Consider the following 26,991-nt stretch of genomic DNA (forward strand, 5'->3'; position numbering starts at 1 on the left):
AAGTTAACGAGCATCAGCAGCACAGCAGAAACACAAATTTTCTTCAAGAATTCAAAGGTTATTCCTGATGAGACTAAAATTTATGGTATGAATTATATTATAGCATTTTTTTAGATAGAAAAGAAAAAGTATATAATAGACTCAACATATACTGAATTCTTATGATTAATTAAAATTAATTTTAATAAGGCACTAACATAAATCTGTTGTCCAAATTCGGCCCTGTTTTAATTATGCCAGTGATTTAAAGCTGTGTGTAGAAACAAAATTATTACTGCATCAACTTGCAATTAATCTTAAAATGATGAATGACAGCTTTGCAGCTTTGTTTAGCAAACACTAAGTAAGTAACAAGTACCTTTAGATTTATTTTTTTTTCCATTTGACTTCCTTAATTACCAGACATTAAACACATTTTCCATCCTACCATATGGACAAGAGAGAACACTAAAGAAAGCATGTTAGGAGTTCTCAGCTTGTGGGGGTCTCAGCTAGCCTTTTTTTTTTTACTTCTGTGCACCTTATTTTGAACAGCACCCATTTGGAAAGGAAAATGTCAGTTCTTATGAGAATTCAGTAGACTAACAAAATTCAAAGGAAAAAAAAAAAAAAGAGAGAAAAGAAAAAAATTGTAATAAGCAAATAACCAAGATCTAGAAAGGGAAAGTATTGCAACATATGCTCAGTTTAAATACATGCTTATGTTCTGCTTTCCTATACTGAAAAATCAGTTATGTTAATTCACAGAAACAAATGCTGGGAACTCAGAAAGATTTCAACTTCATCCTTCCATAATTTATTAGATAAAGTAATAGAACTGATGATAAAGCCATGCTCCTGGATGTCTTGATGTAGTAATAAATCAGCTTTTGCTAAAGTGATAGCTTATCAAGACATTAAGGAATTAACCCACCTATTAGTTTTGCCAATTTCTTTCAACAACAATTCTGTCTGTATCAAGTGATTTACAATAGATGAGGGTGGGGTTTTTTGGTAAGTTTAAGTACAGTTCACTAAGCAAACTACTGAAAATGTCACAATTCCACCTACAGCACCCACTATGCAGTTGGTAAGGGGTTTTGCTTCAAAACAGTAGTACTGTAGCATCACAGAGTTTAAAAAAAAGTCAGAAAGACAAATGAGAAATAAAGCATTGTTAATATTTGTCTAAATATATATATATGTCTATATATGCATATTTATACATAGCTGCAAAAAAGAAAGAGAATTTAAAGCTGTTACTATGTCAGCAAGTATAAAATATTCAAGTGCCTAAACGCAAAATATCAACAGTGATTTTCAGATATGTTTTATTCTCCCACATTATAGTTGGCACAGTTCTTGAAAACTAATGACCTGACATTAACGGCACAACTAAAACAACATGTTAACTTTAAAATACAAAACTAAATTGGGTCTTATTTGACAGTTATTCCAAGATCATCCTAAACCAAGTCTATACTGATAAATTTTATGTGTATACACACATACACACACACACACTCAAACAAGATACTCAGAACACACATACACACTCAAACAAGATATTCTGATCATTTCCTGTATTTTTCCAAACAGGATTTCCACTATCTACCACGAAGTTACCCCTATTGCCTTTTAAAAAAAACCCAAATGCAATATTTCAATCTTATTTAAAGAGAATCAGTAACAAGTAAGTGACTGTGCAATAAAAAGCAGCAAGAAACTCAGACACTACACTACAGGGGCAAGGACAATGGCTGCCACTTAGAAATATCAGATTGCAAAACAATCCCAAGTGAAGGTATACATCAGTTTTACTCTGCAGAAACAATACTACACTTTCAGCACACACTCACTTAACAAAGATGCCCAAAATTCCTTACAAAACCTTCTAAAACTTTAAATATGTTGGCAAAATGAGTGAACACAAGTTTTCAGCAACCTGTTCTTCTTTCATCAAAGCAGTTTCTGCAACAGTTGTAAAAATAATAGAAACCTTTGTATCTTAATACCAGATTAAAGGAAATTTTTTATGATGAATGTGGTGAAACACCAGCATAGACTGCCCACAGAAACAGTAGATGTCCTATCCCTGGAACCATTCAGCATCAAATTGGACAATTCAATTAGATATCCCTCTTCATTGCAGAGGGTTTGGACTGGAAGACCTTTAAAGGTCCCTTCCAACCCAACTATTCTATAATTCTATGATCTTTAAGGAAAAAATACCTATCTGGAAGCAAGTATAAGAAACCCTCTTGGTTACAAAACCAAGGTGATGTTCAAAGGTGAGACTATTTCCTTACATACTCTATTGCTACTAAAAAATTCAATGAAACTGCACATAAAATTAAACCACAGAAGGGTGGACACTTTTAAAAAAAAACTACTGTAACTCACAGGCTGTGGTTTTGTTGCCTAAAATGGGAAAAATTAGGAGAAGAGTTCTGAGGGCAGTGACACCAGTCCTCACAGCACCTGTGGGTCAGTAGTTTCAGGTAACACTGCCCACAGCTCTCTAACCCAGCCTCCTGCCACCATCAGAGCAACACAAGCGAACTCTTGCTGTGTCTCTCTCCCACTCCAGTATAGCCATTTAGTCACCACTGAAGGTGCAGGTGCATACTATGAAGTCACTGCAGCTAGAGCTTGTTTGAGAACAATCGAGCACCGGAACAATCTCACCAAGGGACATGGTACAACCCCCATTGCTGGAGGTTTTCAAGATACAGTTGGACAGAGCACAAGACAGTCTCATCTAGGGCCCCTTTCCCAGGAAAGGCTGGACCAGACCATCTTTTGAGGTCCCTTCCAAGCTGGGCTCTTCTGTGACTCTATGACTACTGCTACCCTGCTAGGAAAATGGTAGCATCCACTTAGAGCACAGTAACAGTTGGCAAGAGTTGGTTAACCATCTCTTTCAGAGGCGGTAGCATCTTACATTACTTCAGCAAGATTCAGAAGATGCCTGTCAGAAACCCAACCCTTCAGTTTTCACTGTCTTCCTGAATTCCTGTCATCCTAGACTGCTGCCTGTCCTTCCATCATGTTCACCCAAGGCTGGCTATATAAAAAATACAAACACAGAATCCAAGTAACACATGCTGTATCTGTCAGAAGAGGATACAAGAAATAGTTCTCATTTTCTACGCTATTAAAAATAACTTTTTTAAAATGGTCCAAGTGCTGCAGAGGTTTTATTAGTACAGCAAGACTTTTTTAAAGTTCTAGCTAACCTTAAAGGACATGAAAACTAATGGCTACAACTCCAAAGGTGTATGTGAAGCGGGCAGAGTATGGATGCTTGGAAAGAACGTATAAGCAGTGTACAGCATTACGGCTGTAAAAGTAGCACGTGACTGAAGTACACACACCGCATCAGAAATGATAATAGAAGGGCATGACAACCTTCCTAGCATAGCTTCATCTGATGCAAAGGTAACAGAGACTTAGTTTCTTCCTTTAGAAGAAGCACAAAGACTGAGAAAGACTAATATTTTCCCCTTTTAGAGAAGGGCAAGACACAAATAAGTTTATAAATATATACATGGGGGGGCGAGTGCATAAAGATAAGATTATCTTTTTTTAAGCTACAATATTTTATGCATCTTTTTAAAAATAAATGTGTGTACATACTTGTAAATTACATACAAACTCCTGCATCAGAGGAAACATGCAACTGTAATCCTGCTCAAAGTAGAGCAGACCCTGTGCACAAGCACAGGAACTATTTACCTGCCTTTCCTTAGTAGTACACATTGTGCTCCAAAGACACATTAGCCAAACATGTAACGAACACACAACAACTGCATTTCGTTACCATGTTTCTACAGAGTTTGTAACCTTGATATACCAGGTTTCCAAACAAAAGAGATTTTTCTTTACCTAAGACTCACATCTCAGACTCTAGCAAAAGGAGATTTAGGTCATTTAATTCCGAAAGTTTCACTTCTGTAATAATTCTGCTTTTGTGGATGTACTTGCTCAGTTTGTCCACTACCCACAGTAAGATGACAAAGTTAATTGTCTATTCACGAAATTTCAAGGCTCTGATAATCTCTGAACCCCAGGGAAGGTGATGGAACAAATCTGAAGGTATCCAGGTAGGGTGAGCCCAGAATCACAAAGAGAAAGTCTTGCCTGAGCACCCCAGGAGCCTTCTACAATGAAATGACTGGCTTCACCAGAATGAGAGAGCAAATGGGTACTGTCTGTTGACACTGGCCCTTACACAATCCCCACTGAGAAGCTGATGAAGGATGGACTGGATGACAAGATTGTGATGTCAACTGAAAACTGGCTAGATGGCCAGGCCCAGAACGTGATGCCTGAGGCCATGAAACCCAGCTGGAGGTCAGTACCTCACAGAGTACATGAGGGATCAACACAAGGTCCCATTCTGTTCAGTATCTTCATTAACAATCTGGGGCACAACGAACCCTTAATAAGTCTGCAGATGACAAAACAGGAAGGAGTGACAGATCTGCCAGAAAGACCTCAACAGGCTGGAGAAATGGGCTGACAGGAACCTCACTGAGTTCAACAAGGGCAAGTGCAAAGCCCTGCATCTGGGGAAGAAAAGCCTCAGGCACCACTCAGGCCAGGCACAACCCCAGAATGAGCAGCTTTGCACAGAACCTGTTGGACATGAAGATCAGCATCAGGTAGCAATCTGCCCTTGCAGCAAAGGTTAGTGGTTATCCTGGGCTGCATTGGCAGGAGGGCTGCCAGCAGGTAGAGGGAGGTGATCCTGCCCCTTTCAGTAGCAGTGGCGAAGGCCTCACCTGGAGTGCTGTGTCCAGGTCTGGGCTCCCCAGTACACAAGATGTATTAACATGCTGCAGAGTCCAGAAAAGGGTCAGGAAGATGATTACAGGGCTGATTAGAGAAGGGAGAAAGATCTGGGACAGTCAAGTCCAGAGAAAGCTTGGGGGAAGCTTATCAATGTACATAAACACTTGAACGGGGTGGACAGGGGACAAAGCCAGGCTCTTCTCAGTGGTGCCCAGTGCCAGGACCAGAGGCAATGGGCACAAACTGAAAAACCAGAAAACACTTCTCCACTGAGAAGGTGACTGAGCATTAGCAGAAGCTGTCCAGACAGGTTGTACAGTCTTCATCCTTGGAGACACTCAAAAGCTGCCTGGACATGGTTCTGGGAAATGTGGTTTAGGTGTCTATGCCTGAGTAGACAGGAGCTCGACCCATTACCTGCAGAGGTCCTTTCCATCCTCAATCACCCCGTGACTCTGTGAACACGTATCGAGAAGTTAGTAATTCAAACAGCAATATACATGGAGCACATCCATTTTTACCTACTTGTGGATCTTTCAGGTTAAGAATATTTTAAAAGATAGGCTTTTATGTAAGTAAAGCAAAAATTTATTTAGTTTTCCTGCCAACTATTTTCCTTACACATTGTCTTCCAAAGAGTTCTGCATGACAGCTTACATAATTCTAATGCATCTGACAATTAGATTGATTTCAGAAACTTCCTGCTCTCATATTTAGATTTACAGTTCACTGCTCAATCCTAAATTGTTTTGTCTTAAGGAATCATGAACTAAAGGCAAGACTAGATGCAAAAAGGGAGGCACTGTTCTCAAAGTCATCAGAACTTGTAAGTTGGTATTGCTGATGTTTTCACCTTCATAGAATCATCCTCGAATTAAGGTAGGAAGAGGACCCTGAAGATCATCTAGTTCCAACCATCCTGCCATGGACAGCAACACCTTCAACTAGACCAGGTTGCTCAGAGCTGCATCCAATCTGGCCTTGAACAGCTTTAGGGATGGTACACCCACAGCTTCCCTAGGCAACCTGTTCCACCTTAGTTTATAACAAGATCTTATTAAACGCAGTCATCACCAAAAAATATTGAGATTGTTACACTTTATAATAGCAATTTAGAAACTTTTAATACAAAACTTATAAATCTAATAGTCACACGTCAAACAGGACACTGATTTTAGGAGAACACTGCTCCCAGGTTTCTCACTTAAAATATGTAATTTCTTTGTAATTCTTAGTGCAATAACTGCATTCAGTAAATAGAGGATAAAGAGTATAAAGCCAAAGATGAGCTCACACAGGCAAACTAAAAAAGTATTTTAATCTCAAGTAGCTTCACAGCATAGATCAAAAAGTCAGTGTATATAAGCTCACTCAGTAGTTTACACTGTTACTCTCTTACCTGAATCTGATGTAGTTCAAGAGTACTCAAATTCTAATCTACAGACTAATCTCAGGCTTGCCACTTGCACTTTTTTCCTCAGGGTTGCTCATGAGCAAGAGAACCAAAGACACACAGAAAGACCATTCTCAGCTTCTAGGTTTAGAATTGGGCATCACTTGCATCTCAAGGCTGACCTCTGGGACTACCCTGTGCAGAGCCAGAAGCTGAACTCGACAGGCCTTGTGGATTCCCTCCAACTCAGGATATTTTATGATTCTCAGGATACATGAAGAGGAGCTACAGCTCCTCTCGTCAGTTCCCCTCGTCATGGAGAAGAGCTACAGCTCATTTGTCTAAACCACAAACCTCTGTGAGAAGAGGACAAACAGAGAGAGACTCTATGACAGAACCCAGCCCCAAAACTCTGTTAAGATCCAAGCAAGAAAAACTATACAGGAGAACAATACATTCGCAGTACACCACTTGCATATTTTCATTTGATCCCAATACTCTTCATACGTGCAGGTACTGTCCCTGTATTTTTCCCTAGTATCCCAAGTAATGACATTTTCAACCATCACTTTATTTCTATAATAAACTTCATTCATTGTAATGCAATTATAAATTGTGTCATATTGACATATGACACAAAAAGCATAAGTAAGAATTTCATGGATTGACAGGAATTCCATCATTCTGTTTTATCACTGTTGGGAAAGCACATGCACATCACAACATTTAAAGTATATAAAGGGTAGAGATTTATCATTTAGTCATGGATAAAAAAAGGCTAATCACTCAGATCACTATGCATTAAGACCACTGATGTATTTGTTTCCAACTGGACAATTTTTTTTGGAATACATTCTTCTTATACTTAAAGACAGAAATTGTTTCCAGCAACTAAAGGGAGCAGTAAGCTGCAAAGAATTGCTACATTCTGTAAGAGGGGTGGGAAATCACTAATCCTTGATTTTAGAAGTGAGACACAGTGATTGACATGGTTTTGATGAAAACTTTGAGCATGAATGACAAGCCTAAAGAAAGAGCATGGTATTAGAGAAAAAGCAATCTGTTTCAAGACAGTTATCTGATCTAGATGATTTTCTGCCTGTTCTGCTCCAGTGCCAGGGCAAGATTCTTTCTTATCTCCAAAAATGCTGCTCTTTCTTGTAAGCTTTCAGTGGATCCTGTGACACAGTGGGCTCACTCGTAAGCACACGAGCGCTCTCCTGACTTGCTTCAGGCAGCAGGCACGTTATTTGAAAACACCTTGAAGAGCAGCATTACTTCAGCACACAACTCAGAGACTCAGTATGGTGCTATTACCATGCTACACCTCAGTTTCCTCTAGCCCCACAATGCAGCAAAGACCAGATAACATTCCAGAGCAGCTGACAAAATGATTACCACCTGCTTTCTGAAAAGAAAAAGGTCAAAACGCTGAAGAATTACAGACAGCAGGATCCTTATGTTGGTCAGTAACATTACAACAACCATAATGGGCTAACAGGAAAAACAATTTATAGGTATAGAACAGGACAAACAAGAGAACCTGTAGGCATGGGCAAGCCTTAAGTGACAGAATAAGCAGCAGCACTATGGATCTTCAAACCCCAAAACCAAGCAGGTGGAGTGCTCAGTGAACCAATGCACAGCCTCAGTACTGTAGTGTTGTGTGCCTACATTCCAGTGGTATCAACCACGTGCTCCAAGGCAGCTGCACCATGGAAACAAGGCAAGGTCACACAGATTTTCCTAGAATGCTCCCTAGAACTGCAAGATGCCCATCACAGGCCTTCCAGAGGATACTCATGCTGACAGCTGTGACAATCTGACCAGGAGACACTAAACTAGAAAGCTTGCAATGAACAAGGACATCTCATGTCTTGAGGTTGATTTTGTACTTAAGAAGACACACTCCACTGAAATTAGGAGTGAAGATTGGATTTCCCAATGCCACTTCCAGCTCAGTTTACATCATATACCTGGTGACCCTGAAGATGTACAGAAACTCCATCTAAATGCTGGGATGTTCTGAAGACTGTTGAAAACAAACAAACAAAAAATTCTAAATATTAAATGAGTTGTAAGAGTAAAATTACAGTACAACCCCATTAAGTGCTGTAAAATCAGCAACTGTGATATAATTTAAATATGTAGCAAATTGATTAATTATCCATACTTAGAACATTTTCCTGATTCATTCTATTGTCCTCTGATCATAAGAAGAGAATGAACTTTCAAGAATGGGATAACGGATTTGAACATATGCCATATGCTTAACCCAGCTATTCATCCAATTTCGTTTAACTCTTGCTATTTATACACTAAATGAGAAATCAACTTTTGATCTCCCACAGCTTGGTATCTACCATATGGACATACTCTGTATTAAAAAACAACAACAACAAAACCCACACCAACACAGGGCCTGCTAGCTCAACTAAACTCGAAAGGCTCCATAGCAGCATTTGCTAGACATGAGTCCACATAACAGACAAATTCCATGTTGAATTTCACAGTAGTTAATTCCAACATCTTGCCTGCTAATGAACAGTAATCATTTCATGGATGGCAAAAATCATGTTTATTCTAGGATTTCAACAAATTGCATCAGGGCTAAAAAAAATAAAATCTAAAAAAATCTTAAGGGCAACAACTGCCTTTGGTCCTTTACAATGAAAGATATAAAATGTTGGCATTAAAAAGTCAGCTCTTCCTGAGAATGATGCTGTGGTAACCAGGTAAAAGTACTGGTAGTGCTGAAACCAGGCTCAGCACAGAAGTATTTTAGAAACATCCTGAAGGAAGCCAAACACCACTTTCTTGTATTATCAGCATGCTAACAGCACTAAGTATATAATGTAATAGTAGCTGATTATAGTCTATAATTACCTGGAAAATCCATTTATATCTTTAAATCCCGTTTATTTTAGTTTTGAAACTAAGGTTCATCTGTATTTCCCTGAAATTTACTAGAAAAAGTTTAAAAAAAAGGAAAAAAAAAGGTTTTGAAAGCTCTAAGATACAAGCTCCCTCAAACAAAGCCTGTATGAATAATAAGATTTAAACTACAGCAGCAACTTGTCCCAGAGGAAAAAAAAAATGCAGCTTTAATCTATGTAGGTATATTTATGTCTAAGCTTTGTATTTGATTACTTTGCTAATATAGTTAATATCAATTCAGTGGAGACTCAAAGTAGGAACCGACTTTTTTATTTTTAAGCAAGCCAGTATTAGCCGCTTCATTTCTAGTCAAAGGGACTGCAGTCCCCATGCAAAACAGGTTGAAGCATACAACAGAGTTTAAAAAAAGTGTTGTGGGAACTTGATGATGCTGTATAAATACAGCATGTGCTAACAATTTTAATTTGTTTCAAGTTACTAGATAGAGGAGTTTCTACTGCAAAATTCAATGGAAATCCTGCCGATGTAGCAGGTACTGCAAAACAACAAAGTATCAAAACATAATCCTGGATAGAAATACATCCAATTGAGAATCACATAGTTTAACATTAATTGTTCCAGAATAAAATTTTTAAGTGAATTCATCTTTTTCTGACATAACAGCTCTATCCAGAAACTACTAACGAAGGCTGTATCATTAGTATCTTCTCATGCATTTCCCTTTGAAGCATTTATGGCCTGTAATATCCATCTGAAACTATATAAGCTCTAAGCATACACCAGTACCTTTCTATGTTTATTGGTCAAGCAGCACTCAGGAAAAAATATAAGGGTAGTCCACTTATGGTTTCTCAGAAAAAAAGATCTGCAATTTTTTTAGATGCTTACTGTGAAGGTCAAAGAACAGGGACGAATACCACCCGTGGACAAGGTCACTGTAAAGCAAATGTAGACATTTGACACTGGCAGGGGAAGATGAGAAACCTCAATGTGTTAAGCATGTATCAATTCCCTTTTCGTAAGAAAATCACTCCAGCCTAAAATACTGTCAATCCACACTTGCACTGGCACTAAATACTTCACTACACAATTTGTTACTTTGATTTTAAAGCATCTTAGGCCTTCTTAGCTCTTAATTTTAGTAAACATCAGAAAAGTCAGCATATTGAAGAATCTACCTTAGCACTTTTTCTTGTAAACTCAATAGTAACCAGAGAAGGTCACTGTATTTCTGAAATGCTTTCACCACCAGCTGAAAGGTTTATTGAGCATTAAAGGCATCCTATCTTGCCATTACTAATCCTGACTCTTCTGCCAATCCACTTAAATCTCTACCCTCCCACACAGGTACAGAAATGCACCACAAAAAGAAAAGTTGTCTTTTGGCATGCCAAGTCAGGCAGATCTTGAGGCATGAAGTTCAGCATTATCGTATTTGTTTCCTATCCTACAGCAGTTATTTAAATGTCAATCTGGATTCTATTATTTTTTAATATCATAATTTTGTGTTTCACTCTGTAAAGCACTTCATTTTTTTTATAATCCACATTTGAGTTCCTTATTTGCTTTAATACAAAGTCTGCAAAAAAATAGGATGTAAAAACATCTTATGCTTAAATGACTTCCTAAAATATTTCATTCCCCGTTTCAGCCAATTTCTAGATAAAGAAGAAACTGGCTAAGACATTGAGCACAAAAGGCTTTAAAATAGATGTGCTTTTATTAAAGTTATTTTATACTTAATAACCTTTTCTCAGTGTTTCAAAGTTCTCTATTTTTTAAATTCTGCAATACTCATCACAATATTTTTTGCCTACAGTGAAAAGCTCATTTCTAACTTCCCAATTGATTTTTCCCAATTTAAACAAAAAGCACTCAAAGCAATTATTATCGTGCCCCTCCCTCGGTCAGAAAAGCAAGAATAATGCCTATTTACTCAGTAACAGGTACTGAAAATTCTTTTCCAGGTTTAGGAACCTACGATTTGGTAGTTGTACATAAATCACCACCATAGAACATAGGCACCTCAATGGATAGGCAACTACTTTCATTGCTTGTTATCATATTCATAAGCCAGTCATTGTAGACCAGCCAAAGACCATGATTTTGAAGAACTTGCAGGCATTCTGCATAAAAACACTGCATTAACAGCTACTTACTTTGTTGCCCCACTCTTTGTCAGTAAGTTATCATGAAGTACTCAAAATGCTAAGAAAATGGAACATTTCTATCAAAGAAAAGAGGCAAAAGAAGCTGTTGAAATGCAAGTACTGTCGTGACAGAGAAAGTTTTGCATCAACTGCCAGTGCTGCACAGAAACCAGTAACAAAAGTTCTGCTGTTTCATGGAGCATGCAAATGCTTTGATGTAGCCCAGTAAAAGCTGCTCTACTGAACCAGTATGGACTGAACTGGTACTCTGAAAAGTCCATGGAAGCACAGTACCTGGATTACACTGAGACACACATCAGGCACTGTAAATCTGCACAACCAACAGTCCTGATAGAAATGCCAGACCAAGTGAAGCATTGTGAGGTAAAAGCAGTAGCTTGGAGAAAAACAAGCAAAACGAAAGCCAAAAATACTGTAACAGGTATTACAACATGACAGAATGAAAAAAAAAATAGAAAACATAAAATCCAAAACTAGAGGTTAGCAAACACCTAAACCGTTGAGTTCAGAAACAGCACTGATCAGACAGAATTCACTAAGCAAGTTAAGCAAGTTGTATGCACGTAGAAATTATGACTGTGTGTCTCTGACTGCAGAGAGGTCCTGAGATAAACAAAAAGATCCAAAATAACCCCACTAACATCAAAAGTACATCTTGTAAGAGCACAAAGGAGACCCTTCCATTAGGTCATGCTTTTGTATATTTTTGTGATCAACGCTACACACACAAACAGTAAGTTTATCCTAAATCGTACCTCTCAAAACAAACCTTTAACCCACACAAAATATAAACTCACAGTAAGTATTTCAACATGTAAATTGCTAGTTACATTTGAATTGCTGATGATCCAGTCTTTGACTAGGCTTAAAAACTGCATCCATCTTTCCAAGATTTAAACCTTCTTTCTTTACCTCACAGCAGCCATAATGTTCTCCCAGAAAGCCTATTATGACTAAAGTCTAGGTTAACATCAATATTCTAACAGTAGGATTTTAAGTAATGCTTTCTGTGTTTTGTTGTTTTATTTTGTGTTTTATTTATCATTTGCCCCTGTGCCTGCGCCTCTGTACTGAGATCATAACTTCCTATATTGTTACTAACACTGAAATACACTGGAGGAACCAAAGACTGATGAACCAGTCTGAAGTTTTGTTAGTTTGCCATGATCCACAAACAAGAAGAGCAGGAACCTGTACTGAGAACACTCCTAACTAACTGAGATAGCTCACTACATTAAACCCTCTCCCCTAGATACAACCTCCTTCAAGTATCAGAAAGCCTTTGACAGACAAAAGGAGCTTTCAGTTATTCAGAACAAGTAATGTGGTATTTTTAAAGAGGATATACTGATGTCTCCTACATTTTTTAATATTTCATTGTTTTGTTGGGGGGGGGGGAGGCAGAGGATGCTTTCTCAAAAAATAACTTCAAGAAACAATTCATTTCCAAAACTCGTAACATTTAGAAACTATACAATAAAAACATTCTTTAAAGAAACTCAGGGTATCTAGGAGATGGGGATCATAAGCTACTTTGCTTAACAATGCTGACCAGAACAGCCTGCAGGCGTCTTCCTGCTGTGACCTTCTATTATTAACAAACACATTGTCCCAGCAATAAATACACTGGAGCCCCACAGCCCAGAGATGCACCAGCAACCAAGGCTGTCATTTTATTGGGAAAAATAACAGGAAAAAAAGGCCAAGAAATTAACATGGAACAGACAGAATGTGTGTATTATTCCTCCTCCAGGTGATACACTCCAATTTGGAAATAGTGACTAAAACCAATGTTTTTGGAACCTACTGCTCACACAAAGTCCAAGGCCTAGGATAATTGTATTTTTCTCCAAAAACTTCTCAGTGCAGAATCACAAGTACTGCAGAGTACAAAAATAATCATGCAACAGAATCACGCTTCCCATTACCCAATCTCAACTGTTTCTCAATTTTGACGTGTTAAAGAAACCTCATATGCCAAGGATTACAAAAACAGCATTACTAAGTGATTCAGGTAGAGAAAAATAAAATCTCTACAGTCTCTAAAAAGCTGTTTCCTTCTCCTTTGCAGGTCAGAATTTTAGCATTCCAATTAACAACATAAATGCATTAAATGTAAGAAGTTCACAGTTTTTTAACTGTAATTTCTCACAAAGTATTATCTTGAAGCTAGCTATATGGCAACTTCCCTTTAATCATCAGATATCTCTTTAAATACATAGTTTGCCTACTTCCTAATTAGTATATGGCCTTTGCCCTTGTCTTTCCCCAAGCATTCATCCTCTCACAATAAAGAAAATACAGTATGCCACAACAAAAAATTATAAAACTATTGTGCAACTACATCCCTAGTATTTTAATAATACTATGTATTAGTATTTCAATAAATACTATGTGAAATACTTGGCTTTTGCCTTTTTTTTTTTGTCAGACACCATAAATTTAAACTTTGCTAGTTTCAGTGAATAATTAAATTTTCAAAAAGTGCAGGTAATTAAGACTACCAAAAATTAAAATTGAGTAAGAAGTTAGCAATTATAGACTGCATGTATTTTACCAGATCTGCAAGGGACTCTAATTAAACACATATTAATTGCCCTAATCTTCTTAGGCAAGTAATAAATTGGAAGAGCTGATTAATGCACTGGATTTAGTTCAGCTTGTTAAATCTGACAACCTGGCAAAGGAAGACTATCTTGAAAAGCTCTTTTAGCTAAGTAATTGGAATTTTACTCTCAGTAATTTGCCATTCCATAATAAGAGCTATTTAGTATATTGACTCTTCATCAGTGGGTTTTTTTTAAATACATACTAGTTATACTGAAACAGTACCATTATGTTGCTCATAAAGATTATGAAAAATTATGAACTTTGACCTTTATTGTCCATCAAAAGACACTTTCACTCTGAACACAAATTAATGTATTTTCTTGTAGGCAATAAATCCTAATTAATTCTAATTCTAGAAGCTGCTAATAACATTTTAGAAAGTCCATATGGACACATTAAGTCCTCTACACAATTCATAAAGCCAGCAACTAAACCAGTTTTCAGTATTAAATAACTGCTGATGACTGCTGGAATACAATGAAACACCGGTATTCAAAGAGCTTCAATCTCTTCTCTCATTTTTATCTATTTATGCAAACACTTCTGCACACACCCATGACAAGGGAGTGTAACATTTTTGTAGTATAAGCCATACAAAAAAAATAGAGAAGGCTGGAAACCTCCAGGAGATTTTAAAGGTCTGCTATCACTATAACACAGTTGCTTACTCCTAGCTTATAACATGGAAAAATCCATCAAGTTTCACTTAAAAAATAAGCAGAGGTAGGTGAACAAAAGAAAAAAAAATCTCCCTTCCTAAGGAAAAAAGCAACAAATAAAGAACAGGGCATCAGAAATTTTTATACTCAAAAAATGTTTTGAAGTATTCCATGAAAGCTGAAACAGCTCTTCATCTGTCCTAGAAAGTGAGGAAGTCTATAAAGTCTTTCACATGAGGAAGCTTAGAAAGTCGTGTGTTCCAAATCAAGTTCAGTCACAAAACAAATCCTAAACATAAAATATCTAGCTGCCATCAAATTTTCATTCTGTGGTTCTCAGAGCTGACATTCTATACTTCTCTCATAGAACCTGTAACTTCCAGGATCTACATTTGAAATTTGTTCCTCTTCTGTTAGCAAAATCTGGTGTTCATACACCTTGAAAATCAGTCACAGCGAACCTGAAACTTATCCTTTGTTCCTTAAGTGTAGTATCAGCTAAGGAGTCAGCCAGACATCAGTTCTGAGCAGCAATATGATTTTCACAACTGAGCTTTAACACTTAGACTAAGCAAAACACCAAAAAGTTGATCAGATAATACTAGAGGACTGAGAAGCCATGGAAGGAAATATGAAAGTACCTCAAAGAACTGTCAAACTCAGATGTCTCAAATATTTCCTACCCATTTTTCATGATGCAGCACAATTTACTGTTTACCACTGAGGTCCCTAGCACAGGAGAAATTCTTTATTGTGAGGGTGGTGAGGCATTGGAACAGGGTGCCCAGAGAAGCTGTGCATACCCCATCCCTGGAAGTGCTCAAGGCCAGCTGAGATGGAGCTCTGAACAGTCTGGGCACATGGAAGGTGTCCCTGCCCAAGGCAGGGGGTTGGAACTCCATGATCTTTAAGGCCCCTTCCAACTCAGGCTATTCTGTGATTCCATGACTGGATACACAAGTGGCACTGAATTTCCACTCTCATCCTCAGCAGTCTTCATGAAAGAAATAGTATTTTACCATCATGACACTGAGGGTAAGTAGGTGGTATAGACTTTTTCCATTGGTTGTGTATTACTCGCAATGAAAGTAACCTGAGGCTCCATGCACTTCTATAAGAAGCCATCAGTAGAGAACCAATTCCAACTACTTTCCAGTTAATGGCACTGATCTGATGCCATTAACTTGAAGGTCTGATAGATCTGATAGACTTGTTAGCTGCACTTAGGTTATGAGAAGAAAATCAACATCTGAACTTGAGGTCTCTAACACAGAAACCTTCAAGGCTTATAAAAGGACACATGATGAGAAAAGCCTTCAAGCTTCAGGATTTGTGTAACTGAAAGCAAAAGAGAACTGGAATGCTAAAAAAACTCACCTTCCCAGCGCAGTGTCAGTTCAGCACTGCTAAACATAAACTTAAGTTTGAAACATGACAAATAGTCAATTTGTGATTTGCCTGCACTCCATTTCACTGCTTGAGAACACACACCACAGCTTTATCAGTGACAGAATAGTTTGTAATAAATCAGAGCTGAACAGAGAAAGCCACTGAATATGAGAAAATGGACAGTGAGAGTTGAAAAATCCTTGGTGAAAATGAACTATTCAGATGACAGGATGTGCTTCATCTGTCATGAGCAAAAAGCCAGTGACTACAACTTCTGGTCCAGAAGATGCTAGGTTCTGTCTCATTTGAAAGAAAGAAACAAAAACTAGAAAAGCAGAATTCTGACAGGAGTTCTTGTCTTTTTTGTATAATTTGTTTACATTTTTGTAACACATTACCAAAAAAAATTTAAATCCCAAATTAAATTCTGAAAATAATAAAAAAATATTTTAGATAGAGCAATGACTTAAATATTCAGATTCTGGAAAGTACACAGGAACAGAGAGCATGAAGTCATTTAGACCAAAGCATCTATTAAGGTCTAGTTTCAGTTCAACAGACTACAGTATCTTCTGGTAAACAGAAGTCAATTAAAATCTAGAACTTGCATTTCATAAAGCAAATCAAAGACAGTGGAGACCTTGTCTTCTGCCCTACAGACTCTCTAACAAAGAGCCCCACAACCCAAAACCTAATTGTGATAAAAATAAGTCTATATTTATCTTCTCGGCACTTTTCTACCATCTTTCCCCATATTTATGCAGGCAGTACAAAACTTAACTTCAGCATTTCCTGTCAACATTAAAACCTAAAATCCTGACAAGCACATGACAAAGTCTTGTGGTTGAAGATGCTATGTATTTAAATTTTCATGATATCACACTTTCCAAATGTTACAAGCATACAAATCAAACGTATGTTCCTACTGTTGCCAAAGAGCTTTCTAGAAGAAAAAAAAAAGAAGAAACACCTACAAGATTTCCACTTTTCATTGACTTATCTCTCACTTTCTGCACATATCTGAACTTCACTCTTTTGGCCCTTGAAACCGAAACCTAGAAAAAAATGCTGTTGAAGAGATTTCCATAAAATTCTTTAATGTTTCCCAAGTAATATTTGCTAGCTACAGACACCGATAATGAACTACCATTCTCCTTTCAACAACTTTTTCAGTACGTCTCTGCATCTAATTAGACACATAATGTATACTAAAAGTAAGTTCTCTTGAAACACATGCTTCTGCTATTATCTAAATGTTTCAGATCTTATTGTTATTATAAAAGTTGCAAAGACTTCTGCATATTTTACTTAATTATGCTTGTCCTTAGAACAGCTAAATATCGTAAGACTTAAATCCATTTTTCTCTCCATACATCACTTCAAAACTTACAATTATTACATTATTTTTTAAAAACTGACACATCTCCTCCAAATTTTAATAATTTCGTTAATTTTTCTTTTTAAGACATATGTTTTAAACCCCAGTGTTTTGCATAACTGGTGAATCACAAGAGGATATTCAGGCATAATGCTGAATTCTGTGCCAATACATAAATCATCTTTAGCTTTAGCACATTTAATGAAGTACTTAAAGGTAAACAGTAGTAATATTTCCTAGATCACAGAACTTGAGTACCGACCATAATCTCCCCTACTTCAGGTTCACAGTGTCAGACAAAGGTAAACAACAATATTCCTGTAATATCCAAGAATAATCCCAAATCCCGAGCTGCATCAAAAGCAGTGTGGTCAGCAAGCTGAAGGAGGTGATTCTCCACCCCCACTCTTCTGAGATCCCACCTGAACTGCTGAGCACAGTTCCAGTGCCCCCAACATAAGGACACGGAACTGTTGGTGCAAGTCCAGAGGAGAACCGCAAAGTTGATCAGACGACTGGAGCACCGCCCCCCCCCCCCCCCACAAAGACAGACTGAGGAAGTTGGGGCTGCTCAGCTTGGAGAAGAGAAGGTTAGGTAGAAACCTCATTGTAACCTTTTGGTTTTTGAAAGGGCCTACTGGGAAGCCAGAGAGGGACTCTTCATCAGGAACTGCAGCAATAGGACAAGGTGATATGGGTACAAATTGAAAGAGGTTAGATATTAGGGAGAAATTTTTTACTGTTGAGGGTGGTTAGGCATTGGAACAGGTTGCCCAGGGAGGCTATGGGTGCCCCAACCCTGGCTGTGTTCAAACCCAGGTTGAACAAGGCCTTAAGCAACCTGCTCTAGTGGGCAGGGACTAGATGATCCTTAATGTACATTTTAACCCCATGACATCCTGTGGTAATAGGACACATTGACAAGAACTGGCAGCGCTGTGGAATGGAGGAACTAGCAGAGTTTAGCCTTGTGTTTTTTGCAAAAAAAACTTCTACAGCACAAGCGACAGAGGTTCAATTAACATATTAAAATACTCGAAACCTTTTTACTTGAACATTTAATATACAGTTTCACTTGTGTTTTACCCTATTCTAAATAATTTTATAAATATTCACCTGAGACATCTCAATGCAGCAACATAACTTTTCTCCTCCCCCATGAAACAGCTCCTCATATGTCCAAAGTCCAGAGCTCCAGCAGAACACTACCAAATTGTGTGTAAAATAATCACCTTCAGACAGTTTGATGGTAAGTTCATTTTTGCTGTAACAGTCTAACCTTTGAGGGAGGCTGCTGGGGTTTCTTTTGAATAGTGATTCACCTTAGTTCATCACATAAATTTCTCTTGATTAAGTGCACACACACATCTTCTCCAGTGTGCATGCACACAGATCTCCCAGTATTTAAGACTCAGCAGTTAAAATTTTTGAGAAAATCCAACAATCACAAATTTTGAGACATAATCCATCTGACACCTTATACAAAGGTATCAGAGACCACTACAAACCTCATTAACTTCTTCTCCATCTACAGGAAGCCTTCTCAACACAGAACTGCAGATACTTACATCCAAAAATACACATTGAAGCAAATTCCCTACCCAACGGTGAGCTTCAAAGAATAAATGTGGCAGATGCCAAGCAATTTCTTTAAATGCACTCTTGCAAGGTAACCTTATCTAATGATGAGAAGGATTATAAAAGAACCTGAAGGAAAGGTACAAAATTAGTTATCTTGTGACAAGGCAAAGAAAACTTGCTCTTTAGCAAATGACCTGCAAATTAGTATTTCTTGTAGGCTAGGGTTTAACTACTTCAAAATACTGTAAAATGAAAATCATTAATTGCTTGCAGTCACACAATTTCAACAAGGAAATACTAGAAACTCAGTATACTAATTCAGTCCAAGTTTTAACTTGTATCACAATTATATGTTTACACTGTTTGGATCCAACATCCTATTGCAAACTTACTTTTGTATTACATTCTGTAAGCTGAGCATCATCCCCAATTCACTTTTCATCTTTTCTCTGTTGACACGGCACTCAGCCAAATAGCGGAGAGCCTAAAAGAAAAAGGACCACAGCAGATCAGCAACACATCCAGTACATTATCAGTCATTTCTGTTAGGGCACATCTGCAAAAACAGTCACAGAGGCAGTTCTAGTAAGGAAGAGAAAGGATTATCACCTACTATGAACATTCAAAAATTATTTCATTTTTATAAATACACAGAAAGCACAGAGTATCTAATCTAGGAGAAAAGGCTGAGAGACTGGGTTTGCCTACACCAGCTGGGAGCCTAAGTGACGATTTTAACAGCTGTCTACAGCTATGCAAGAAGCCTTTACAAACATGGTCAAGCCCAACTTTCCTCTACAGCAGCAGACAAGGGGGAACAGCCACAAACTGTAGCTTGGGAAGTTCAAATCAGGTATTAAAAAAAGCTTTTTTTCTTCTGAAGGTAGTACAACACTGGAACAGATGACCTAGTGGAACTGCAGAATGAACGAGACAAAGCTACAACTGACCTGATTGAGTGCTGGTGACAGTCCCAATTCAAACAGGAAACTGAAGTGAATGACTTCCAGAAGTCCCTTCCAATAAACATTTATGTGACCTGAGATCTAAAGCAATTTTCATATATGATGCTTCCAGTGTAATTTCCATCCATTCTGTGGGTTCCCCCAGTACCAGAAACCTCATCACTACCAAGCTCCTACTGTCCACAAAAAGAGGTCTGACACATGTATAAGCTTTTGAAGACTAATTACAATTTCATCATTCCATGCATGAATAAGAATACAAGCAGCAAGAGGCTTCTTAGCTTACTGTGACCTAAACTGGGAAATTACACTTATTTGTTGCCCAAGGTTTTGTTTACTTGACTTTCAAGGCAGATTCTTTGCACAATTTTACACTGTTGACCCCAGTTGATAACTGTATATTCATATGATCCTCCTAAAGTAACACTCTTCCAATTAAAATGTCAGTCCTTCTTTTCACGAGACATCTCTCTATTGTTTGTGCTGAGAAAGTTTTCTTAGAAGAAGCCTCCAAAGGTGTTTTACTGATGTAGGTACAAGAATTGCACTTGAAAAATCCTGCAATACACAAATACAATGATTTATAAAATGGGGTTTGTGACACAAGGCTTAGAAGAGCACCAAGTCTTTATATATAGTCATGTAGTAGCTACACTGCACAGTAACTGCTTTAAAAATAACATCCCTGCTTAATCCCTTCAGAAATAGAGAACTCATCGTTGGGGTTTGTTTTTTCCAAGTCATGTTCAGCACATATCAGGTAAAATTCACAAGACTGTTTTATTGCCTGTTAAGAAATTCCGGCTGCTGTCTGGCATAAAAAGAACTTTAGATGTGATTTTTGCTATTTCCTGATGTAGACCAGTATCAACAGTTGCAGCTTATAAATGTTGTATATCCATTTGTTATCCTACTTTTCAACTAGAGGGAAATAACTAAACAACGGCTCTCAACTAACTTGTATGCTATAAAATGTATCCTTGCTGCTATAACAAGTTTCTCTTTTATTCTGGCAATTTAGAAGGGTGCAACTCAGCTGGACAAAGAAAAACCTATTCTCTCAACAGCTAATTTTTTGAGTCACAGCTCAAATAAGACCAAAGCCATAAGACCAACTTAACTGACCCAACTTCTCAACACTTGGAAGTTCCCATTCCTCCTGCCTCCCACGGGAGACACAAAGGTCTGAACCTTCAAAGAAGTGAAATCATTTACACTTAGTAAATTCAGTATACTGAAAGCATAGGGAAAGTTACTGGTATGAACTTTGGTTCAGCTTCTGTTCAGCTAAACACTTACCTGTGTTAGCTTTAAGGCTCATATAGGTAAGTTCATAATGAATAGGACTACCTGCATACTTTAATATAAAATACACTCCTGTCAGTCTTAATAAAAAGACATCTTTGATGGTTTTTATGTAAAATTTAAAAGCAGTTCCTTAACTTCAGGGTCCTATTTTATAAAATTTTAGCCCAAATTTAAGAGGGATTTATAAATCCCTCTTTTACCTTTATAAATTAGGACCCCTCAGGGTCCTAATTTATAAAATTTTAGCCCAAATTAAAGCAGTATTGCCTGTTTTACTGCTGATTTTTTTAAATTTATATAACTCAAAACTTCTAACATTCAATACATATCAAAGAATTTCTGAAATCAAAACTAGAGAAAACCAGAAATAGAAATATATAGAAAATATATAGCATTTCTTCATCAGATACAAAGAAATTACTGAGCTGAAACTGCCCATGTGGAGAAAAACACCCTCCCTGAAAAGTTCTACAAGACATCCAAGAAGTTAAATATGGACCTACTACGATTTATACAGATTATTACAATTTCAGGTATAGGAACTGCTGAGTAGTACAAGGAGAAATTTAAAGTCAGTGCTATACATTCCTTTATTAGGTATACATTTAATGGAAGATCATTGCGTTCAATGATTCACACTCAAACCGAAGCATTTTCTGACCAACAGGAAGACTACAAAAACAAAGACTTTTCAGGACGGAAAAATATAAAACATGAAGTCTAAAAGTGGCCAGCTAAGACATTCAAACCTTCAGAACCTAAGCAGTTTCAAGAACTCATGAACACAAGGAGTCTGAGTAGCAGACTAGAACACGTTTTCACAGTAAACTGATCCATTTCTCATTGCAGCCACATCCTGGTCTCCTCTAAATCCTGATTCTTAATCCACTCTAACTGTAGGTTATCACTACATGGAACAAGCCATCCTCACCCAAGGAGATTTCCTTCCAACACAATTTGAGTACCATTAGCAGCTGTAAACTGGATTAGTCCTCATCATTCTTGACAAAGCCTTTAATGTCGAAGTAATTTTTATAACATGATCAGAGACTGATTTGTGAATCTCATGCAGACAGTAAGAATACACAGCCCAACATAACAAAGGAAGGAAAAAGACATCCAGACAAGAGCTTCTTCTAAAATCACAGCCTAAGGAAACTACACTGGGAAGAAAATCAGTGCAACTCATTCCCAAGAAAAGTAAACTCAGTTTCAAATGCCATGGCAAGGCTAACCTAAAAAATAACTAGCAGAACACAGGTTCCCTGGCTTACAGGACCTCCCTCCCTAAATTCAAGAGAAATCAGTCATTAAAGTGATTTCATGAAGTCCACTAATATCCACTATGAAAGCAACACTAATGAAAAACAAAGCATTATGGTACAGATAGATCCAAGTGATACAAAGAATAATGTACATTGCATGTAAAAGCCAGAGCTCTTTGTTCTTTCACATTCTTTACAATTCATTAATTACATAAATAAAAATAAAGAGCATCACGTAAGTATCAGTAACTTAAAATCTTAGAAGTCTAACCCAACTCTTGAAATGACTAAATTCTGACTTTCATTTCTCCCACTTCTAAGCAAGAAACACATTTTTATATGAATATTACAATTCAGGATAAGAAATCAGGACTTCAACATTTATGATTCAGAACAAGAAGAAAAGGGCAAAAACTGAAGCAAGTTGCATTAGATACTGATAGATTTTGGGTTGGTTGCTTCTTTCAGTTTTGAGAAGATTTTGTTTGTTTTTAACACCATGAGGCTGGTCAAATGCTGGAACAGTGTGCCAGAGAGGTCGTGGAATCTGCATCCTTCAAAGTGCTCAAGATCAAACAGACACAAGCATTAGCTGTGATCTGAGTGCACCTGATTTGAGCATGGGATTGGACCACATCACCTCAGGAGGTTGTTTCTAACCTAAGATATCCTAGGATTGGATTTTGAGTTTTATAATGTGAATAACACATCACCGTCCATATTTACCAAGTTCTGTGACTTCATCTTAAGAAAGAGATTTAAGGGTCCCTAAGTCCCTCCACACAAAAAGTCAAACAGCTGTATTAGAAGAAAAAAGCAAAGTAAATTAATATCTTTTTAAAAATCCCCTAGAATAATGTGTCATTTTCGAAATACATGGTTTTTAAAAAACGCATGTCATGGATATCAACATAACCAGGCATTATTTTTCACATTTTTACTTGTTTAAACAAATTGTTTAAACAGGTTTGTTTGTAAACTGCTTGTTTAAACAACTTGTTTAACAAAGTTTAAAAACACCCTACCAACATAAAAAATATCTCCAGAATACTTACTAGTAAAGCTGAATGAACAACCTGAGGGTTGGGATGGTCCAAAAACAGAATAAGACCTGGCAGGCATCCTTGATCCTGAACAATGGCCCGTCTGTTCAATGGATCAGCTGCAAGATCTCGGAGTTGGTTAACTACAGACAGTGCATCAGGCTCCTCACTCATAGCAGAATTCATCTTTTCTGCACCATTCACACAAAATACCTGCTGAAAAAAGACTTATTACTACTATCACAACATTTATCATCAATTAAAACACAGACCAAAGAAAAGCACAAAGGCAATAACTTGTTTTAAAAGAAAAGGTATAAAAAAACCCAAGGACTAGAATTCATGGAGTGTGGATGGTACTGATGAGGATGTGGGTCCTGAAATTTATAAACTGGAAATCTAAACTTCCTATGCAGAGAGCAGATATATTTGGTTAATAAGGTTTTTATTTGTTTCCTATATGTTATTTCAGACCAGTCAGTCTTTATGGGAGTATTTTACGTTGGTTTTTTCCCCTTACACTAGTGACAAATGTTTTCAATAAATCCAGTTTTCTCACAAGGCACCCAATAAGTCTATAAACATCCTTGTGGGTAAAGGTGCAAAATCAAAGTATTCTCAGAATAGCTTTGGCAATCAAAAGAAAATTACAGAAAAATTTATCACAAAAGTCAATAAAATATTACCCGTGCATAAAGAACAGTGAACATTAAGCCTCATTCTTCATCTATACATCAAATAATCAGTGTAATGCCATACATTCAAAAGGTAAAAAGGGTTTTAAGGGCTGGGCTTGAGCTGTTTTTTCTCCTTTTCACAAGTATCCCTCGATAAAAAGAGCAAGCAGGTCACGCCTTGCTCCAGTCGAAGTCCAAGCCACCAGATCAATTTCAAAGGAGACACGTGCTAGCTTGAGAGTATCAGATTGCAGAGTTGGTTAATAATAACTACTTATAGGTTTGCTCAGAGAAAATGCTAAAATTTTGGTGTAAAAAAAACCAGTTTCCTTTTGCCTCTGAAACTACTGAACCCTAACTGTAGTCCTGGTTGTTGCCAGTACCAACTCAGCCAAGTAACTGAAGGCACAAACGTGGGAATGAATACACATTGCTAATTTGCTAAATCATTCATTTTCCCCCAAATAAAGAACAAATACCATTTTTAAGTGATCATATTATTTTAACATCACTTGCCAACGTTACATAAGTTTCTCCTCACTGAAGGTTTATGAGGACCATAAATTTATCACAATCATCAAAAACAATGAACTATAAATATGCATTTGAATTGTGATAATTTCTTATATTTTCATACAGAAAAGATGCTGTTAACCTCTAAGTCAATGCTTCTTACTTCAGGAAAGGGAGTGCTAGAGTGAAAAGTACAGGCCAATAATTAGCCTCCAGACTACTTCTCTTGACTATCAGAAATCAAAAAGATATCAGCTGGGAGATACAGCAGCTCAACCAACACAAGTTTGTGTTTCCAAAGGAAAAAAACTCTAAATTAAAAACAAAACAAAACCTCAGCAAACAAATCACCAAACAAAGCCAAAGCGACTCTGTTCAGCATTATTAACTACTTCCCATAGTACACAAAGGAACTTATTATTCAAGACTCAAAAATCAAGTCAGGTGTGGAGCTGATACTAATCAAAGTTCATGACTTCCAGGTCTGTGTCCCAAGCACCACAAGAGTTATATTCCTATAACTCTTTCCATCCTGATCACCTTTCACCCTTTCCCTTCTAATCCTCTGAAAAAACCCACCCACAAAACCAAGTTTTAACCCTACTATTCCAGTAGGCTATACTCATCTGAAGGCAGCTAAAAGAAAGATGGAGAGGGACATTTTACAAAGGCACATAGTGACAGGACAAAGGGTAATGTCTTTAACCTGAAAGGGGGTAGGTTTGGATTAGATATTGGAAGAAATTGTTGTAAGGCTGGTTATGCACTGGAACAGGTTGCCCAGAAGTTGTGGAGAGACTAAGTTGTGGATGCCCCATCCCTACAAGTGTTCAAGGCCAGCTTGGACGGAGCTCTGAGCAACCTGGTCTGTTGGAAGGTGTCCCTGCTCAGAGTAGGGGGCTAGAACTAGATGTTCTTCAAGGTCCCTTCCAACCCAAACCATTGTGTCATTCCCAGACCCTTTTCCCTCTCTCCTAAGCCTCAACTCCGGAGACAACTCTGAAATCCTCACCCTTCTCCATGATCTGTAACAAGCAATTCCATTAAAACTCGCGCCCCCGCCCTCTTCCTGGATTTTTTAAATTCAAAACATTAGGTGGTCTTAAAAGTTATAATAGTATATTTAGAATTCAAGAGTCTGGCAGAGCAGCGAGCCAGGCGCCTGCTCCTGTTTCTTCTTCGTAGCTTTGAGATCAGAGCCGCAGCCCTGTCTCTCTGCCGCTCTCCCCCTCGGCTTTGTGCTCTTGCCGGGGCGGCCCTGGAGAGGAACCTCCACAATCCCGCCGCCAGCCCTCCCCAGGCGGCCGAGGCCTCAGCCCCGCTGGGACCAGGCCCCGGGACACAGCTCCCAGGCCCCGCGGTCGGCGGAGACTCAGCCTCGCAGCCAGCAGGCAACAGGAGCTCCGGGATGTATTTGGGAAGCAGGGGGGATCTCGGCCGCACACGCCGCCCCCTCACGGCCCTTCCCGGCGCGGCCTGTTCCCCTCCCCGGCAGGGCCGTACCGTCGCAGAAGCCGTCTCTGGGCGGACTAGCAGCTCAGCCCCGTGCCGCCATGTCCCGCGGGGAGGCGCGGCCTGCGGAGAGCGGCGGGAGAGAACGGCAATAGGCTCGGGAAGAACCGCGGGAAGGACCTCGGGATGAGCACCGGGACGAGAGCGCCAGCACCACCCACCGGAGCCCGCTCTGACCCGGCACCGCGAAACACCGCGCAGCGCGATTGGCGCGTACGGAGCGTGGCTCTCCGCCAATCGTGGAGCTCTTTGTTCCTGGGGGGGCGCGGGGCAGGCCGGGAGGGGTAGTCCGCGGCTGTAGTCCAGAAACACGCCCCTCGCGCTGATCCATTTGTTTTGTGGTTTTTTTTTTTTTTTTCCTCTCCAAAGACGGTTACCGCCAGAAGTTGAATTTACGGCTCAAATAAAGCGTAGCGTGTACTGTAAAACATTCTAGTGTGAACCACACCTGATGCTGTATGGACAGAGAGTGCCCGTCTCCAGGTTCGAAAAGCGAAGTGGGCATTCCCCACCCCATGAGACACCGAAATTAAATTTGGTTCAATATAGAATCAAGGCATGAAGGCAGAAAAATCCCCCCTCTAACAGCGCCAGGTTCAACATCTTGATCCTTTACGATGGTTTGGGTCCCCATCTCTTCCAAGTCGTAAAGGTTTGCCGTTTCCTTGTTCCTTCACGTCACCTTCGCACCTTATTTTAAAATGCTTGGGTAAAGTTTTCAGTAGTTTCTAAAGCTGAAAACATCCACTAAGTAATCCTTGAATCAATTCAGCACGAAGAAAACCTGAGTTCTCTTCTATCCCTCAGCCCCACAGCGATCCCGACGTCCCGCCCGGTTCCCACAGCGCTCCTG

General features: G+C 38.5%; 1 protein-coding gene across 3 annotated transcripts in view; it reads right to left on the reverse strand.

Annotated features, from left to right (window-relative positions):
* Window positions 1-26,935, reverse strand: part of ARMC1 (armadillo repeat containing 1) — a 33,754-nt gene extending 6,819 nt beyond the window's left edge. Inside the window, exons 1-3 of one of the 3 annotated variants that reach the window (XM_066331811.1) lie at window positions 26,356-26,935; window positions 23,449-23,649; window positions 19,248-19,339 (exon numbers count right to left, since the gene is read on the reverse strand). In XM_066331811.1, the coding sequence (XP_066187908.1) occupies window positions 19,248-19,339; window positions 23,449-23,649; window positions 26,356-26,469 (407 nt within the window). In that variant the 5' untranslated portion in view covers window positions 26,470-26,935. The other 2 variants (XM_066331822.1, XM_066331819.1) reach the window with 2 other exon arrangements.
* Window positions 26,936-26,991: the final 56 nt, after the last annotated feature.

This window comes from Sylvia atricapilla, chromosome 1 (genome assembly GCF_009819655.1).
Source record: "Sylvia atricapilla isolate bSylAtr1 chromosome 1, bSylAtr1.pri, whole genome shotgun sequence".
In the NCBI taxonomy this organism is placed as follows: domain Eukaryota; kingdom Metazoa; phylum Chordata; class Aves; order Passeriformes; family Sylviidae; genus Sylvia; species Sylvia atricapilla.